Source organism: Myxine glutinosa, chromosome 1 (genome assembly GCF_964187855.1).
Source record: "Myxine glutinosa chromosome 1, kmMyxGlut1.1, whole genome shotgun sequence".
NCBI lineage: Eukaryota > Metazoa > Chordata > Myxini > Myxiniformes > Myxinidae > Myxine > Myxine glutinosa.
This window is the reverse complement of record NC_136261.1, coordinates 210588862-210608382: the sequence shown is the minus strand read 5'-3', so window position 1 is coordinate 210608382 and position 19521 is coordinate 210588862. Positions and strand designations below refer to the sequence as shown.

Below are 19521 nucleotides of genomic sequence, written 5' to 3'. Positions count from 1 at the left end.
TGATCGTTTTAAGGCCATTTTTCCCCGCTAAAGCGGGGATTAGCCTTGCGGGCCCCATGACAATCATGGTTCCCTGTTTGAGGCAATTTTTGTATGGCCGGATGCCCTTCCTGATGCCAAAACGGAGAGATATTGTTTCCTGGCTCTCCTGAGGGTGGACACACACTTGTTTCGGGCTTTGTGAAAGGAAATGAGAGTTCCTTCCGTTGGATTTGCTTTCCAGGAGACGAAAGCAAGTTGTTTCTGGGCAACAGCCTCACCACAAGATTCCGTGTACCATGGACGGGAGGAAGGGGATGACAACTGAAGACGAGATGGGATAAATCTGTGCATGAGAGAGAGCAATTTACTTTGGAAGAATTCCCAGGATGAGTTGATGTCAGAGGCAGTAGAGATGGGAGACCAGTCCAGATGATTGATGGCTGCTTGAAGACCGTGCCAGTTGGCCTGAGTGAAATGCCAGACTCGTCGACGCTGAGGAGGCTCTCTGAGAATGGTCAGAGAGATGTCCACTTTGACAAGCACATGATCAGATGAGCCGATTGGAGCAGAAGAAGAGCAGCAGACATTTTCAGGGAAGTTAGTCATAACTTAGTCCAGAAGAGAAGATGCTCCGTTGACTGAGATCCGGGTCGGGAAATTGACAGATTGTGTCAGTCCCAGTGAGTCGCAGAAGTCCTTTGCTGAAGAGCCATGGCTGGTGATAGAGGTACCCACACCCAGCCAACTGGCATGGTGACGATTGAAATCACCACATATGGGGAAGAGAGAGTTGGGATGGGTCGATAGAAGTTGGTCCATATTATCAGACAGCGAGATGTAGATGGAGTCATCACTGTTTGGTGGACGGTACAACACACATATGAACAAATTGTGGGAGCGAAGGGGAGGCCGTAGCCAAAGGTATTCCTGGGGGTGAGGTGGAGAGAGGGCAGTGCAGGGCGAGTGAGGAAGAGTTTTTTTTATAAAGATAGCAACCCCACCTCCAGGACGAGGCTCAGGTCTATCATATCGGAGGAGGGAGTAACCTGGGAGAGATACCAAGGAATCAGAGACATCATGAAGGAGGAAAGTTTCTGTTAAGCAGATCACGTCTGGTTTGTCAGAAGCAACCTGTATGGAGAGATCAGTCAAGTTTGAGTGAAGGCCCCGGATGTTTGAGGTCCATTCCGTTAATGAAGAGGAAGGGGGAGCATCGGATACAGAACAGGGGGGGGGAGGGGTAGGGTAAGATGTGGAAGAGGAGGAAGAGGTAGGGAGAGCTGTTGAAGGTGTGTCAGAGATTTCAGAATAGCTTGGAGAAAGGGAAGAATGGGGTGGACAAAAGGTTTGATGGTGATTGGGTGAGGCACAGTGAGGTGTTATTTGAGGAGGGGGAAGAGCGAGGCAGAAGGTTGGGGGAGATGAAGGTGAAAGTTGGAAGGGGGAAGAAGCGGGGCTTTGAGGAGGAGGGGTGAGAGGGGAGTCTAGGAGGGAGGAGCGAGGGAGAGTCTCGGAGGGGAGGGGTGTGGGGGGAGTTTAGGAGGGAAGGGGCAAGGGGGGAGATTCGAAAGGGATGGGTGATGGGGAAGATTTGGAGGGGTGGGGCAAGGGGGAAGATTTGAAAGAGATGGGTGATGGGGAAGATTTGGAGGGGAGGGGCAAAGGGGTAGATTTGGAGGGGAGGGGTGATGGGGAAGTTTTGGAGGGGAGGGGTGATGGGGAAGTTTTGGGGGGAAGGGGTGATGGGGAAGATTTGGAGGGGAGGGGAGGGGCAAGGGGGAAGATTTGAAAGGGATGGGTGATGGGGAAGATTTGGAGGGGAGGGGCAAGTGGGAATATTTGAAAGAGATGGGTGATGGGGAAGATTTGGAGGGGAGGGGCAAGGGGGTAGATTTGGAGGGGAGCGGTGATGGGGAAGTTTTGGAGGGGAGGGGTGATGGGGAAGTTTTGGAGGGAAGGGGTGATGGGGAAGATTTGGTGGGGAGGGGTGAGATTGGATTTTGAAAAGTGTACGATTAATGGGAAACGAACATTTATTGCAAAATGAGTTTCTTGTGACCTTCGAGTCAAAAATACATTTGAGGACGCTGAAGGAGGGGTGGAGTGCAGAAGAGTTTCGGGAATGTAGAAAAGAGGAACTGTAAGTGATGGAATTTTTTTTTGGAATGAATAGATTTGGTGAGCAAGTCGAAAGCATCCTTTTATAGAAGAAGAAGAAGAAGAAAAAGGTGTTATAATATATGACAGAATACAGTACTTCAGGTGAAAGTTTTAAACATTTTTAACAACGTGATCGAAGAACGAACGAACAAATAAGAACAACGAATAAGCGAATAAGAACAGAGAAGGAAATATTTTTTGGGGTTGTTTTTTTTTGAGTTGAGATTTTAAACAAGGAAGTATGGGGTGAAAGACTGGGACAAAAACAGAGAACGAAAGTAATTGCAGCGCAATCGACGAACCGCTGCGAGAAAAACAAAGCCTCAAGGTCGGACACGGTAGCCTACTAGGCCTCAGAATACGCGACATGAATTAACCGACGATTTTGTATACATGTATGAAAAATTAACACCGACAATCTTACTGAAGACACACTATAGGTACACACACCGAAAGACAGATACAGTTTCGACAAAAACACAATTGTGAAAAATTTAACTTCGAAAGCGTGAGCGCATGGACAGCTTCGAAAAGACGTGACCTCCAATGAGGTCACGTTTATGTTTGGGCGAGGACATATAAGAAAAAAATTGGTGTTAATGTTAGTGGATACTCAAACCATAACCTCATAATCTAACCTTCAGAAGTCAAATAATTCACATGAGCCAATGAGGGAGACCACACTATCTGTTCTTCCTTGGAAAGGAAAACGCACTTCAATAAATCCACAATTTAATAATGCTTTGAAACAAAAGCTTCTTTCACCGAAGGAGAAGTCCTATGACTACCAGGCCAAACATGCAGCCATATTCAGGCACCGTCTTTCCCAGGAATGTCACTGTTTGCCAAAACAGCCAACACTTCTTGGATGAGAGCTTCATGCTATGTTCTTTGTAATGCCGGAGTAGCATTTGAATTTGTTAGGCATGGTCGACAAAACACTTACTACACGCTAGGTTGGCATCAAGATTGGGTAAACAAATGTTATCCCCAAGACCCGGTGGGAACTTGGAATGGGCTGAACTCAGTCCAAAGGGTCATCCAAAGGGATTATACCAAGATTATACCAATGTGTGGCTCTCAACGGAACCCTATCTGCTCCTCTCCCTATCAAGGCTGGAGCCTGGAGTACCCGAAGGCAGTGTTCTTGGTCCCATCTTATTCGTAATCTTCATCAATGATCTCTCTGAAAAATCATGTTTATCTCTTTACTGATGACTCCACTCTCTGCCGTGACATCCCTCATCCTTCTGACAAACAGGCAGCAGCCTGTTCCCTCTCCTCAGACCTTGACCAAAATCACAAACTGGTCAAACACTTGGAACATGTCTTTCAATCTTGAGAAATCCCACACACTCACTCTCTCTCTCTCTGAAAGGACCATTCCGCAAACCCTTCCATCTACTTTCTCAACAACTGTTTCAAAGAGGTTCAGTCACTCAAGTTTGTGGGTCTCATTTTCAGCCATGATCTCTCTTGGGCAAGCCACATTTCAAGGTTGGCCTCCAAAGCCAGATGCCAACTGGGCATACTCTGTCATGCAAAGTCCTACCTTGGCACACCTGAGCTGCTATCCATCTACAAGGCTTTCATTTGTAGCTTGATGGAGCACTGCTCTCCCCTGTGGCCCCTGCCTCACGTCTTTCTCTGCTTGATGCCGTGGAAACTAAGGCTTTCAAGATCTATGGAAAATCTCGCAATGAAGCTGAGTCGATGGGCCTATCACTTTGCCATCAGACAGGTCACAGGTCCCTGCCTTCTTCCACCTCCTCTCTTGTCTTGTACCCTCTGCCTCTCTGGTCTTGCAACTAATATGGATGGGGAAATCTACACCCTCTGAGTGAGTTATCAGTCTTAACCGAATGAGCGTCTTTGCTCTGTCAGGTTCCAATAAGAAAGCATCTTTCAGTGTGCTTCAGCTGTCCCTTTAGCAGTATGTCTCTTCTTCTGATCCCCAACGAGCTCTTCAATAATGTTGTTGCCAATAATGCGTTCCTCTGCTACGTTGGGATCACTTGACATTAACATTGGAATCCTTAATTCACCACTAGGGCTCGTGTTGCTGTGCAACGGAAACTCCAACACACCCCAATTTGAGAATGGAATCATTGTCTGATTCGCCACTACTCCCATGAGAGTGGCACAGCCCAGCAGCTCTTTAACCTCACCCTTGTCCAAGGCAAATGTCACCTCTTCCAGCAAGCTGGGATGCATGGACTCGTGTGTGCCAGAGGGCTGAAGTTGTTACCTCATCCAGGATGCAGTGCACACAACACCTACCTCTCTCATTGAGTTCCAGCAGCTGTGTATCCTGGTTTACCTTTGTAGACACCCCATAACCCACTTGCTGCTATTCTATTTGACCAATCACACTGCGGATTGCTGATGGTCACACCCTACCATGTCTCTGGCCTTTCTTCAGATGACTTTGTGTGTTCATGACAGACTATCCCCATTTTGGCTTCCTCACATTCCTTGACATACTTACAAAACTTTACTACTTTTGGAATACTGTCCTGGGTCACGACTGGAGCTATCACAGTGACAACTCCCCATTTCCCTAGAATCAGGAGGGTGATCAGCACCCATGACATATATGCCCTGATCGACCACACGTGAAGCAATGGTTACAGGTTCTCCCTTTCTAGTCAGGTTCACTGTGTCAATAAATTATATTTCGTTCAAAATCATGGTAGATTAGCAAACCTATACATTTTTGGAAAGGTTATAGCATAAGGAAACTAAAAATCAATGTTTACATTTGGAGAGATACCTGTATGGCGGCCATTTTGGATTTTCAAAATGGCCACTGTAAAATACATATTTTGTTCTATTTCTGCCTCTAATTACCCTAAAAACTTTTAAAAATATACTAAACCTATATTTTCAGGGACAAGGAATCCAATGAAAGTATCAAATTAGTGCTATGGGGAATGGTAAGACACGAATCAAAGGTTTTGAATTGCAAAATACTGTCTTTATATTCGCGATAAGTTGCATAATCAAATACATGTTATCATTTTGTACAGGCAGTTAATAACATCAAAATGTGTCACAATAATTCATATCACCAAACATGCACAGGCAGTCAGCAAAATCATATATACACATGCAGTCAGTATAACTTCACATCTACACAGGCAGTCAATGACAAAATATACACAGGCAGTCAATGGCATCAAACATACACGATTACAGAATATGCCATTTAGAGTTCGTCATCACTGTCCTGTGTGTCGTATCCGACAATATAGTCCGCATCGTTTTCACAGTCCGTTCCACACAAGCAAAGGTCGGTCAAATTGATTGGCAAATCGAATTGGTCGAATGGTCGATCGAATCGAATTCGATGAATCGAATCGATCGAATCGATCGAATTGGTCGAATGGTCGATCGAAGCGATTGGTCGAATGGTCGAATTGGTCGAATGGAATTGGTCGATTGGTCCAATTGGTCGAATTGGTCGAATCGAATTGGTCGGAATTGGCAAATGTAAACATTGATTTTCAGATTTTCCATGTAATAACGTTTCCAAAAATGTATAGGTTTGCTAATCTACCATGATTTCGAACGAAAAAACATAGTGAACCTGACGATTCCGACAGGTTCCACATCCCCTCTCGTTGAGCCTTGGTCTTCTCTCAGTCTGAGTGTTCATTTAAATGGAAGCAATATCCATAGCTCTGCTACCTCTGCCAATAATGAACTCCCACCACTGCCTGGGTGGGTGTTCACCTCCACTGCAAGAGTAGTCTACTTCCCCCTTCCTTGCTGCCGTAACTTGGGCATGTGCAATGTTTGATATTCATTCTGCCTGGAAGGAACCTTTCGAGATGGCCCCCATACTGGGATCACCTTTCCTGCTTCCACCTTATATCAGTCTACATTTCTGTCACTTAAGCAATCCTCACTGCTGATGTGTTTCTCAACTTTAGTCAGGTTCACTATGTTGACAAATATAATTTCGTTCCAAATTTTGGTAGATTAGCAAAACTATACATTTTTGGAATATTCAGAGCATGAGGAATCCAAAAATTAATGTTTACATTTGCGTAGACACCTTTGCGAAAATGACACTCAGGACAGTGATGAAGATAGTCAGGTTCACGATGTTAACAAATATAGTTTCTTTCAAAATTTTGGGATTAGCAAACCTGTACATTTTTGGAATCTTCAGAGCATGGAGAATCTGAAAATCAATGTTGGCATTTGCACAGACACCTGCATGGCCGCCATTTTGGATTTTGAAAATGGCCGCCATAAAATACATATTTTGCGCGATCTCGGCTTCTAGTCAACCTAGAGACTTAATTAAATATGCTAATCCTATGTTTTCTGGGTCAAGGAATCCAATAAAGGCCTCAAAATAGTGCTCAGGATTATAGAAAAGCAACAAACAAAGGTAATTGAAAACCATTGTCTTTATATTTGTGATATAACTGTATTACATAATACATGATATTGCAAGTCCTTTGAAGTTATAGGTATGGGGTTATAAAGCAAGAAAGCAGCCTTGTTAGTATCAGATTGAACTATAAGTCCTATACACAGGATCTACGAGGTCTATACCGTTCAGGAATATGCTTTTACAGATCTTCATCACTGTCCTGAGGGTCATTTTCGCAAAGGTGTCTACGCAAATGTAAACATTAATTTTTGGATTCATCATGCTCTGAGTATTCCAGAAATGTATAGTTTTGCTAATCTACCAAAATTTTGAACGAAAAAACAGTGAACCTGACTACTTGTGCTGTCCTTCCGGCCTCCAGCCTGCTGCTTCTCTGAGCCTTTCAATGGTAATGAAGGAACTGCGCTCCAACGCGAGTCGAAAGAATTGACGCGACCAAAGACGGAATTCGTCCGAGTTGCTTTATTGAAACAAAACAGCTCAGGTATTCTGACAAGCCCGTTTATCGGGCAACAATATATATATACACATTTATGTCGGGAAGTTTGCCCGGCAAAAGCTATACCGGGCATGCCCGGGTATCAAGGGCGAGCCTTGGAAAGGCGAGTCTGGACCTGCCCGGGCGTGTTTGGCTGCGGCCTGGCAAGTCGAGGCTGGGCGTGCCCGGGCGCTCTGGGCGAGCACTGGAAAGGCGATAGCGGGCATGCCCGGACGCTCTGGGCGAGCCCTGGAAAGGCGATAGCGGGCATGCCCGGACGCTCTGGGCGTGCCCTGGAAAGGCGATAGCGGGCATGCCCGGACGCTCTGGGCGAGCCCTGGAAAGGCGATAGCGGGCATGCCCGGACGCTCTGGGCGAGCCCTGGAAAGGCGAGAGCGGGCATGCCCGGGAAAGACGAGACCGGGCGTCCCCGGGAAGTTCGGGCGTGCCCGGGAACAGTGAGTCCGGGCATGCCCGGGAGAGGCGCGTCTGGCCGTGTTCTGGCCGGTGCAAGGCGATTATGTACATCCAGCGGTAACCGCTACACACGCCCCTCCAGAATCGACCTGCACCGGCAGGGTCAATTTAAGGGGGGTCCGGATGACCCGGCCGAAGCGACCCCTGGAGGGTCGTGGGGAGGGGTCTGACGTGGTGGTGGGTGGTCGAGCGGGGGGAACTGTGGACGGGGGGCGGCCTCGCCGCGGAGGAAGGGCCAACCGTGGTGGTCGGTCGACGTCCATGTGCGCCGGTTTGAGGCGGTCCACAGAAATCCGGTCCGGCCGGCCGCCGAAGTCGACGATGAAAGACTTGTCGCCCCGTCGCAGGACCCGGAAGGGCCCGTCGTACGGCGGCCGGAGTGGCCCCCGGTGCGCGTCATGACGCACAAAGACGTACTCCGCTGTGCGAAGCGCCGGGGGGACGTAGGACTGGGGGCCACCGTGGCGGGACGTCGGCACGGGGGCAAATCGTCGGGCGGCCTCCTGGGGGTCCGAGCGCTGGCGAGCGGCGGACCAGGGACTGGTAGCGTCAGGCACGAATTCGCCCGGGATGCGGAGTGGCTGGCCGTAGACGAGCTCGGCGGCGGACGCCTGGAGGTCTTCCTTGGGGGCCGTGCGAAGGCCCAAAAGGACCCACGGCAGCCGGTCGGCCCAACCGTCGTCCTGAAGGCCGGCCATGAGTGCGGCCTTCATGGAGCGGTGAAACCGCTCGCACAACCCATTGGCTTGGGGGTGGTAGGCCGTGGTGCGGTGCAGCGTGACCCCCAACGAACGGGCGACCGCGCCCCAAAGCTCAGACGTGAACTGTGGGCCGCGGTCGGACGAGATGTCCGCTGGTGCACCGAAGCGCGCGACCCAGGTGGTGATGAACGCCTGCGCCACGTCGGCGGTGGTGGTGGAGGTGAGGGGCACGGCCTCCGGCCACCTGGTGGTCCTGTCCACCATGGTGAGCAGGTGGGTGAACCCCTGCGAGGGGGGCAGGGGACCCACCAGGTCCACGTGGACGTGGTCGAAACGCCGTTCAGGCACGGCGAAAGGTGCCAGCGGGGCCTGGGTGTGGCGGTGGACCTTGGCTCGCTGGCAGGCCGTGCAGGCGTTGGCCCAGTCGCGGATGTTTCGTCGAAGGCCGTGCCAGACGAAACGCGCCGACACCAGCTTCTGAGAAGCTTTCCGGCCCGGGTGAGAAAGGCCGTGGATGGAGGCGAAGATGCAGCGCTGCCAGGAAACGGGCACGATGGGGCGAGGCTGGCCCTGGGAGACGTCGCAGAGCAGGACGGTGCCCGCGAAGGGGATGTCGGCCAGGCGGAGGCCCGTGTCCGCCATGCGGAGTGCCTGCACCGAGGCGTCGGTGGTCTGGTCGGCCGCCATGAGCGTGAAGTCCACGCCGAGGTGGACCGCGTTCGCGCTGGCCCGCGAAAGGCAGTCGGCCACGGCGTTGTCTTTGCCGGCGACGTGCTGGATGTCCGTGGTGAACTCCGACACGGCGGAGAGGTCGCGCTGCTGGCGGGCCGACCACGGCTCCGTGGCCTTAGCCATTGCGTAGACCAACGGCTTGTGGTCGACGAAAGCCGTGAACGGGCGGCCCTCCAGGAGGTGTCGGAAATGGCGAACGGCCAGGAATAGCCCGAGCAGCTCGCGGTCGAACGTGCTGTAGTTTAACTCGTTCGGCCGGAGTTGCCGGCTGAAAAAAGCGAGTGGCTGCCAAACCCCGTCCACCCATTGCTCATGGACGGCACCCACCGCGTAGTTGGAGGCGTCCGTAGTGAGGGCGATGGGCGCGTTGAGCACCGGGTGAGCCAGCAGCGTTGCGTCGGCGAGGGCCCGTTTGGCACTGGCGAAGGCCGCGTCCATGGCCGCGGACCAAACAATGTCATGCTTGGCCGGCTTGCCCCGGAGGGCCTCGTAAAGGGGCCGCATGAGCTGAGCAGCGCGGGGCACGAATCGGTGATAAAAATTCACCATGCCGAGGAACTCTTGGAGGGCCTTGATGGAACGGGGACGCGGGAACGTGGTGATGGCCTCGACCTTGGTCGGCAGCGGCACGGCCCCGGTCTTGGTGATGCGGTGGCCCAAAAAGTCAACGGTCGTCGCGCCGAATTGGCATTTGACCGGGTTGACAATTAAGCCGTGCTCGCTGAGGCGACCGAACAGTGTTCGGAGGTGGAGGAGGTGCTCGGCGCGGGACGTGCTGGCGACGAGGATGTCGTCCAGATAGACGAAAAGAAACGGCAGGTCGCGCAGCACGCCGTCCATCAAGCGCTGGAACGCCTGGGCCGCGTTCTTGAGGCCAAACGGCATCCGCAAAAATTCGAACAGGCCGAACGGCGTGATGACGGCCGTCTTCGGGACGTCGGCCGCCCGGACAGGTACCTGGTGGTAGCCCCGTATCAGGTCAATTTTCGAAAAGATGACCCGTCCCGCCAAACGGGCGGAAAAGTCCTGAATATGCGGGATCGGGTACCTGTCGGGGGTGGTAGCGTCATTGAGACGGCGGTAGTCGCCACACGGGCGCCATCCACCCCCCGGCTTTGGCACGATGTGCAGTGGCGAGGCCCACGCGCTATCGGAGCGCCGCACGATGCCGAAGTGCTCCAACGCGTCGAATTCGGCCTTTGCCACGGCGAGCTTGGCTGGGTCGAGGCGGCGGGCCCTGGCGTAGACCGGCGGGCCCGTAGTGGGTATGTGGTGCTCGATCCCGTGCCGCACCGCGACGGCCGAAAACGTCGGCCGCGTGAGGGCCGGGAATTCCACGAGCAGGCGAGCGAACTCGTTCGTTGCCGGGAGGGCGCACGCCAGTTCGGTCGGCGCGGAGCTGCTCATTGTGCACGCCAGGGAGCTGAAGGTCTCGGCGTGGACAAGGCGACGTCGTTTGACGTCGACCAGCAGCCCGTGCGCGCAGAGGAAGTCGGCGCCCAGCAAAGCCACGGGGACGCTGGTGGTAACAAAAGTCCATTGAAAGCGCTGGCTGCCGAAGCAGAGGGTGACGACGCGTGGGCCGAAAGTGTGTATGGCCGAGCCATTAGCAGCGACCAAAGAGGGGCCGCAAACTGCGTCCAGCCTGTCCTGCTCGGAGGCAGGTATGACGCTCAGTTGGGCGCCGGTGTCGCACAGGAAACGCCGTCCAGACGCTTTGTCCCGAATAAACAGCAAGTTGCCCGAGTGGCCGGCGCTCATGGCTGGGAATGAACGCCGGCCCAGCCGTTTCCCGACCTGCCGAAAGTGCACGGGGGCCGGCACGTCCGAGCCTTGTGTCCGAACCTGGCGTGGTAATAACACCACGCCCGGTCAGGTGGAGGCCCCGGCCGTCGTGTCGGAAGCGGGCGGTGCGGCGTGGCGGCCGCCAGTTGCACCGGCAGTTCGGCCTCCAACCGCGCAGGGCGCTCGGGCGTCGTGGGCGTCGCCTCGGACGGCGGCGGGCTCCAGGTAACCGCGCCGATGTGCTGGCCGGCCGAGGAGATCTTATCGGCTTCCCTGGCGAGGGCGCGGGAATCCGTGATCAACGTGCCAGCCAGGGTGAGGCGTACCGGGTTAGGCAGATGACGGAGGAACAGCTCCCGGAACAGGAATGCCGGAGAGTGCTCGCCGAGCAACGAGAGCATATAGTCCATGCGCTCGGACGGGCGCGTGTCGCCGAGCTCGGGCAGGTCAAGCAGGCGCCGTGCGCGTGCTGCCGGTGAGAGGGCGAAAGCGCCGAGGAGGAGCGTCTTCAGCGCGTCGTATTTGTCAGCAGCCGGCGGGTGCTGGAGGAGGCTCAAGGCGCGGGCCGCGGTGGTGGAACCGAGCGCCGCCACAACATGGTGAAAGCGGGTGTCGTCCGCGGTGATGCCTCGCAGGGCGAACTGGGAGTCCGCCTGGGCGAACCAAACAGCCGCGTGAGTCTCCCAGAAGGTAGGCAGTTTAAGCGTCACTGCCGTATCCATGTCGGTAGGTCACCAATGAAGGAACTGCGCTCCAACGCGAGTCGAAAGAATTGACGCGACCAAAGACGGAATTCGTCCGAGTTGCTTTATTGAAACAAAACAGCTCAGGTATTCTGACAAGCCCGTTTATCGGGCAACAATATATATGCACATTTATGTCGGGAAGTTTGCCTGGCAAAAGCTATACCGGGCATGCCCGGGTATCAAGGGCGAGCCTTGGAAAGGCGAGTCTGGACCTGCCCGGGCGTGTTTGGCTGCGGCCTGGCAAGTCGAGGCTGGGCGTGCCTGGGCGCTCTGGGCGAGCACTGGAAAGGCGATAGCGGGCATGCCCGGACGCTCTGGGCGAGCCCTGGAAAGGCGATATCGGGCATGCCCGGACGCTCTGGGCGTGCCCTGGAAAGGCGATAGCGGGCATGCCCGGACGCTCTGGGCGAGCCCTGGAAAGGCGATAGCGGGCATGCCCGGACGCTCTGGGCGAGCCCTGGAAGGGCGAGAGCGGGCATGCCCGGGAAAGACGAGACCGGGCGTGCCCGGGAGGTTCGGGCGTGCCCGGGAACAGTGAGTCCGGGCATGCCCGGGAGAGGCGCGTCTGGCCGTGTTCTGGCCGGTGCAAGGCGATTATGTACATCCAGCGGTAACCGCTACAGTAACCTCATTGGTGGAGCTTCGATCAAAAAGATATGACTTCATCAGGAACTTGACATTGTTGACTGATAGTCCTATGCTGATCGATCACAAAATAAACTTCCTCTGGATCACGTCTGGTTCGAACAGCTCTCTTGTCCCTTCTCTTTAGATGCAAACAATCCCTCTACTACCTGAAACACATGGAATCAATAAATAGTCAAGGTCAAGGCAGCAGTAAATCGTATAATCTTGGCACCAGGATACAGTCAGGCATTGCGTGTTGGGAACTTTCCCCGATGCCCTTTGCTTCTGCTGCCACTTCCTGGCCAGGGGTGCTATTACCTCTTCAATTATCGCAGAGTCCAGGCAATCCCTGAGTCTGTATGTGAGACTTGATAATTTTCATGGGACTGCCCATTCCCAACACTACTTCCACAAATACGTGAAGAAAATGAGAAAGTGATATAATTCCGAGAATTATACTCATCTCAATGTTTAATCTATCAATGCTTTGCTGCTATCTCATTAACTTTTCTGGCTCATGAGAATTGATTTGCACTGAATTATTACATTCCAGTTTAACTATAATCTGCATATCCGTTTTTAACAACTTCTTCTTGGTATAAACTAGCATTATTTGAAATTCTAGAAAGAGACGAAGTGCACTTTAAAAGTTCCCAAAGAGAGGGTGCCCCATCTTCTTATAATAGAGCAAACGTATATGGTTATGTCATTATGTCGCTGTGTTTGTATGCGACGAAAACGTCTTCTTCTTCTTCTTCAAATAAAATTACCACCCTCTTAATTAACCCTCTTAATTGCTTTAAGACTGCTGAGACCCCTCAGACCTTTGATGACCCTTTAATTCACCCAAGACCCTTCAGACCACCAAGACCCCTGAAGACCCAAAATACCCTTCAAGGCCCTGAGGCTCGAAAAGACCATGAATACCCAAAAACCCAAAAGACCCCGAAAACCCAAAACGACCCGAAGACCCAAAACACCCTGAAGACCCAATACACCCCGAACACCCAAAACACCCCAAAGACCAAAAATACCCCAAAGACCCAAAGACCCTTGAAGACAAAGAAGAACCATAAGACCCAAAAGCCCCTGAAGACCCAGAAGACTCTGAAGACCCTGAAGACCCAAAACACCTCAAAGACCCAAAACACCCTTAAACGCCCAGAGGATCCAATGGACCCTGAGGACCCAAATTTCCCTGAAGACCCAAAAGACACCGAAATGGTCAAAGATGCCTACCCCTCTGAAACGACGTGTGGTGAGGCGCGCGGAGCGCGCCGAGTCACGCTAGTCCCCGTAAAAATTACATTCTCATGTCATTCCCATATCTGAGACCTTCCATAGAGGGGTCAAGGGAAGTGCTTTGGTATGGTTTACAGGGGGTGAGGAGGGGATAAATGTCCAAAGGAGATAGCTTGAATGTAATTTTGAATTTTTACTTGTTTTAATAGCTTCATGTGATTTATCATTCCTGGAAAGAATATACTTTTCATGAGCTTTGTGATTTCTTTCTTCCAAACCCCTTGAAGGATGAAAACAGGACGGTTTGTGAGCTTGCTTACTCATACGAGAATGCGGAGGAGATGCAGCTGACCAGCCGTATCATGCATCACACACTTGCATTCATCATTCCATTGCTGTTCATGTTCTTCTGCTATAGCAACATCATACTCTCATTACGCAGCAGTCGAAGCTTTACGAAAAACAAAGTTATTAAGGTCATCTTGGCTGTGGTGATCGTTTTCTTTATTTGCTGGCTGCCCTACAACATAACCATCTTTGTAGACACGCTCGTCCGCTTCAAGCATATCAAACCATCTTGTGAGATGTACGAGGACCTCGACCAAGCCATTGCAGTCACCCAAACACTGGGTTTCCTGCATTGCTGCCTGAACCCCTTCCTGTATGTGTTCATCGGTGTCAAATTTCGCAACAATTCACTCAAGCTTTTCCGGGAGATGGGATGCATCAATGATAAGTTCCTGCAGAAGCATATCAAGCTCAGAAAGGTTTATGGCAGGTCCGGGGCTTCTGAAACAGACAGCACTGCATCTGTCTCTTTATAAAGTGGCACTTGGAGAAATATTTTGTGATGGGTGTTATAACTTGTGTAACTCATAAAAAAAAACTTTAACATTTCTCAATCAAACAAAATTAGTTTCATGGTCACCACTTCCCTCTGCCAACCTTGTAGCTTATTCAAAGGTAATACAAATAACTATTATGTGCTATTAGACAACAAATGAGGTGAGCATCGCTTCCGTTGTCAATAAAACAAAAAAATACTGATTGGAAAACTTGTTGGATTCTGCCATGTTCGTTGCAAACACACAAAAGAGCATCGATGAAAGGAGTGTAGTTGGGAAGTGACATTGTGTTGAGACCATAAGCACATGGTTAACAGATACGTTGGTGCTGCCTTTGGCAATGCAGAATGGTCTGAAAACAATCCAAAACGCCATAATAATCCCAAATTACTATTTCTCATTATTCTCAGTTTTGTTCACCAATGAAAGGCAACACACAATTACAACATTGACAACATATTTAGGCTTCCAGTGAGGTTCCCACTGGAAGTCTATTGTTGTTGTAAGGATTATTATCCTCACATTTTGTGGAGACGATTCCGAGAAAACCGTTATAGATAGCTCTGCGAAACTTTAACTCATTATGGATACCAATGTAACTTAGTGCATCATGAATTTTGTTTTTCACTTTTGACTTACATTGGCTGCCATTGCCTGTGACGTCATAAACTTTAAACATCTTCTTCTCCAGAACCGCTAAACGGAGCAACGTGAAATTTAGCAAATATTTTCGCCTTGCCATGTGGATAAGAGTTTGAGAAAAAATACGTCATCAGTCACGTGATTTGGTGGCCATATTGGATTTAAAAATAAAACTTTAAAAACCCGCTTCTTCGAACGCTTTTCGATCGATACAAAACTTGAAACACGTTTAACTTCCGATGGGGGGAAATATTTGCCAACTATGACATCAGTCATGTTGTTTGGACGCCATCTTGAATTCAAGCAAAAACTTCAATAATCTTTTCTGGAGTATCTCTTAGCGGATCAGTGCAAAATGTCACATATATGATCAGCTACTGATGTGGGAAAGATATTTGTAAACTATGACGTCCCACGTTATATGGCGGCCATGAATTTGGGAACATATTTATTTTGAACTATGGGATATTTTGAACACAAATGGGAACATGAATTGGAAAACAATCCTGCCGTTTAACAGTACTTTGCCTCTGAATTTGTCTCACTTGCACATGCGCACTATTGCGCAGAGAGGAGCAAGATAATTATTTTTCTCTGTCTTCCAGTCTGGCAGTCAAACAAATTTGAAAATAATTCCAAACAGGACATTTATTGTTTTTGAGGATGTTATAAACGACGCATACAACAGGCATGAATAACTAATCTTACATGTTAAATAGGGTGGTGTAATCGACTACGTCAATGGTGGTAAAACAGCGGTCACTTTTTTTTTTAACGACTTTTACAATCTTTATTTTATTTAAATTGATTTATATGCTTGAACACTGGAGAACACAAATTGCCTTCTTATCACTTCCAAGAACCTCCAGTTTTGCAGTACTTGAACATGTTAAATAAGGTGATGCACAAGGGTGATGTATAGGACTGCTTCAGTGGTGCTATTTGTTTAACCATCTTTAAAATCATTATTTTACGTCGATTGAAGTATATATACTTACTCACTTGAACACTGCATGGAGAAACGTGTTCTGTGAACTCTCTATTCATGTTTAAGAATTGCTTGTTTCAACCTTTAAGGCTAAACATAGGGACATTTCAAGCATTAACAGCATAAACGCCTGATTAATTCATTTGATGATCATTAGCAATTCCTAGTCTAAGACAACAACGTGATGACGTGTGAACACCTGGGAGTATGAATTTGTTTAAACGTGTAGGAGGTGCAACCCACACATGCATATCAACCACACTCTGGAATAGCAAGCCATGTACATAACCTGGTGTCAATGAATACCCAAGAAGACCAGACCACTTGGTAACGGAAGTTCAGGCAGGAATTTGGAATTTGTTCCGAGTCACAGTGATAACTCGCCTAACTCGAAGAGTCTTTGTCAAAAGGTAGTTTCCTTCTCATTTGCATACATAATAAATATATGGCCCCAAACAATTTACAAAGGGGAAAACGCTTCCAAAAAAACTTTTTTGATTGAGAAAAATTCTCCCAAATATTGATATTTCTCCCAAAAAAGTGAAATTTTTATGGGTGTTAGGATAGGTGTACCTGGCGATTGAAACAGTGTTTATTCTATTGTAAAGTGGTCTGCGCAGATTGAAAATGAGAATGCATATGGAACAAGGCCTGCAGAAAAGTGACAGATAAAAGCCATTGATCAGCCTGCAGTCTTCCAGAGGGAGAAGCCAATTATTCCCAAGGTCTATGACTGCATTGCACAGACTGGTACAGCTGGGTGGGATGACCCTGATATCCTTACCAGGTTGGAAGGGAGTGCTGGATGCTGTAGTAGTATAGTGTATCAAATTTCCAGGTGCATTCCGAGAAAGTATAGTTTTTTGAATGCCCGACTATCCGGAGGGAGTACCATGAGCCCCTGATTGTAATTCTGATAATCCATTCATTGTTCGGTGACCAAGAGGAGAGGGGGAGTATCAGAGACAGAGACCAAACTGATTGACTACCAAAGGGTTTCCAAGCAAAAAACTGGTTTATTTTTTGCATTTTTAAAGACCTTTCTCACACCATAGTAGAGAAGGAAGTCCTTTATATGTTTAGTCTCTTTTTAGTCCTTTATATTCAATTTATTTTTGGTCCTTCCATTATCTGCAAAAACATTTCACTCTATTATACAATATCATTCATCCTTTGGATAACTGTGCAGTTTTTGAGTATATTTTGTACTTTAATGGCTTTTAAGACGCTTTACATTTACAACTAATTTTTGTACCATCATTGAAATCATTTGCTAATAATCTCCCAACTTTTCTGGATGTACATGACTGTACATTTACATCCAGATGTTTTTTACATGACTTACCAGCAAAAGTAAATAAATTCCTTCTTTTATCTGAAGCCAAATATTGTGTTGAAAGTGTTCTTTGACTTTTCCTGGAAACATAAGTATGTATTATTGGAAGGGTTTGTGATTCATTCCTCTTTCAAAGTGCATCCTGAAATGCAACAGCTGCAAGTTTTTCCTTCCTTTTCTCCCCTTATTTCCCTTTTCTTTTTCCTGCTTTGTCTGCTTTTAAGAAGCATTCTTACATGATTGCCGAGTGTTTTCGCTAATGAACCCTTAACGCGTAGACACAGAACAATCTTTGGGTTCTGATTGACCGGACTCTGTTGCAAAGCGTCGGTGCTGTCGAAGCAGTTTCTTGGCAAGGGTGGTTTGCCATTGCTTTCCCAACAGGAATTTGGAATTCGTTCATGGTGCATGCGATAGCTCGCCTACTCTTCGCGAAGGACACAGTGCGATCTTTAATGCCCACCAACATGCCAGCAGATGCGACACCCCGTTTAGCATCCACCCAAGGGGCAGCACCCACACTGATGAATCTCCCTGCCTGTATGAATAAGTTAGCCTTATTCATATCCACGAAACGCCTCCACATTACCTCAGGGTAATAATTCAAACCGTGAACACAGCGAAAATTGGGGAGTCCATTGATCGTGTTCAAGGGATGAGACGATATCGTAAGCCTTATTCATGTCATATCATATATTCATTATAATAGAGCAAACGTATATGGTTATGTAGTTATGTATGTCTGTCTATATGCGACGCAAACGTCTTCTTCTTCTTCAAATAAAATTAACACCCTCTTAATTGTCCCCCGTCGCACAGCGTAGCGAAAGGGGGACTATGGCTTTCCCCTCCGTCCGTGTGTCCGTGCGTGCGGGCATGTGTGCGTGTGTAAGCGAAGGACCGCATTCGAATTTGGTGTGTGGGTGCAACCCACGTCAAAATCCAAGATGGCCGCCGCCATGGATGTCTGATGCCATGTATATCTTAACCTTGTGAGAGGAATATCTTGAAAAATAAGCGAAGTACCAACTTCTAATCTGGTGTGTGGGTGTATCTCGGCATAAGGAAGAACGCTATTGAAAATTGGGTCGCCACGTCAAAATCCAAGATGGCCGCCGCCATGTATGTCTGAACCTTGTGAGAAGAATATCTTGAAAAATATGCGAGGTACCAACTTCTAATCTGGTGTGTGTGTGTATCTAGGCCTACGGAAGAACGCTATTGAAAATTGGGTGGCCACGTCAAAATCCAAGATGGCCGCCTCCATGTATGTCTGAACCTTGTGAGCGAAATATCATATCATAGCATGTTTTCTGCGTCTTCCACTTTGTCAACTCACATCACTTCACCGACGGGGGACCTAGGCGTAACGCTTGTTAACCCTATTAATTACGTTTAGACTGCTGAGACCCCTCAGACCTTTGATGACCCTATAATTACCCCAAGACCCTTAAGACCACCAAGACCCTTAAAGACTCTTTATACCCAAAATACTCTTAAATAACCTGAAGAACCAAAATACGCCAAATACTCTTAAAGACCCAGTGGAAGCAAAAGACTCTTAAGACCAAAAAGCCCCTGAAGACACCGAATACCCAAAAGCCCCCAAAGACCCAAAACACCCCAAAGACCCAAAACACTCTTAAAGGCCCAGAGGATCCAAAAGACTCTGAAGACCCAAATGGCCCTGAAGACCCAAAACACCATGAAGACGCAAAAGGCACTGAAATGGTCAAAGATGCCTATCACTCTGAAACGATGTGTGGTGAGGCGCGTGGAGCGCGCCGAGTCACACTAGTATATATAAAGTAATGAAGCTGTGTGTGTATGAAGCCTTCAAACCTATTGCCTGGAGAGATAGTTGACTCCACCCACAATTGTGAGGAAGAAAATCGATGCATCTGCCGTATTGGTTTCTGGCAAGTCGAAGATGTCTCTTTGGAGATGTCATATTCACAATTTGAATTATCTGAGCTATAAAACCACGATGTATTATATATGCAGCAGAAGGCATGGTTTTGCTTCATGTACGTTCGGCGGGGGATTTTTTTTTTTTGTGAGCGATCGAGAGAGAGGTCTGGCCAATACACCACGTAAATACAGGGCTGAGCTATTTGTGTAATAAATGAAGGTTTTTATATGTATTCAGCCCAAGTTATCAAGGCCGAAGTGTGTGACTGCATCGTGTAGTGCAATTCCTGGTGGCAGTGGCTATTCATCTGTAATAATAAAATAGATTGTGTGTGTGTGTTTTTGTCATCAATTTTTCAACAAGGCTTTATTATGAGAACATGGGGAAAACAAATTAATAATTTGAGCAAAAGGTCAAAATCACATAAAATCGTCAATTTTCATTCAATTGACCTGAAATT

The 19521-nt window shown here is 48.8% G+C and overlaps 1 protein-coding gene across 1 annotated transcript in view; it reads left to right on the top strand.

Annotated features, from left to right (window-relative positions):
* LOC144888205 (C-X-C chemokine receptor type 2-like) overlaps positions 1-17199 on the top strand; it is a 30667-nt gene extending 13468 nt beyond the window's left edge. Inside the window, exon 4 of the mRNA XM_078783008.1 lies at positions 13626-17199. Within this exon, the coding sequence (XP_078639134.1) occupies positions 13626-14162 (537 nt within the window). The 3' untranslated portion in view covers positions 14163-17199. The remainder of the gene's footprint in view (positions 1-13625) is intronic.
* The last annotated feature ends 2322 nt before the right edge of the window (positions 17200-19521 follow it).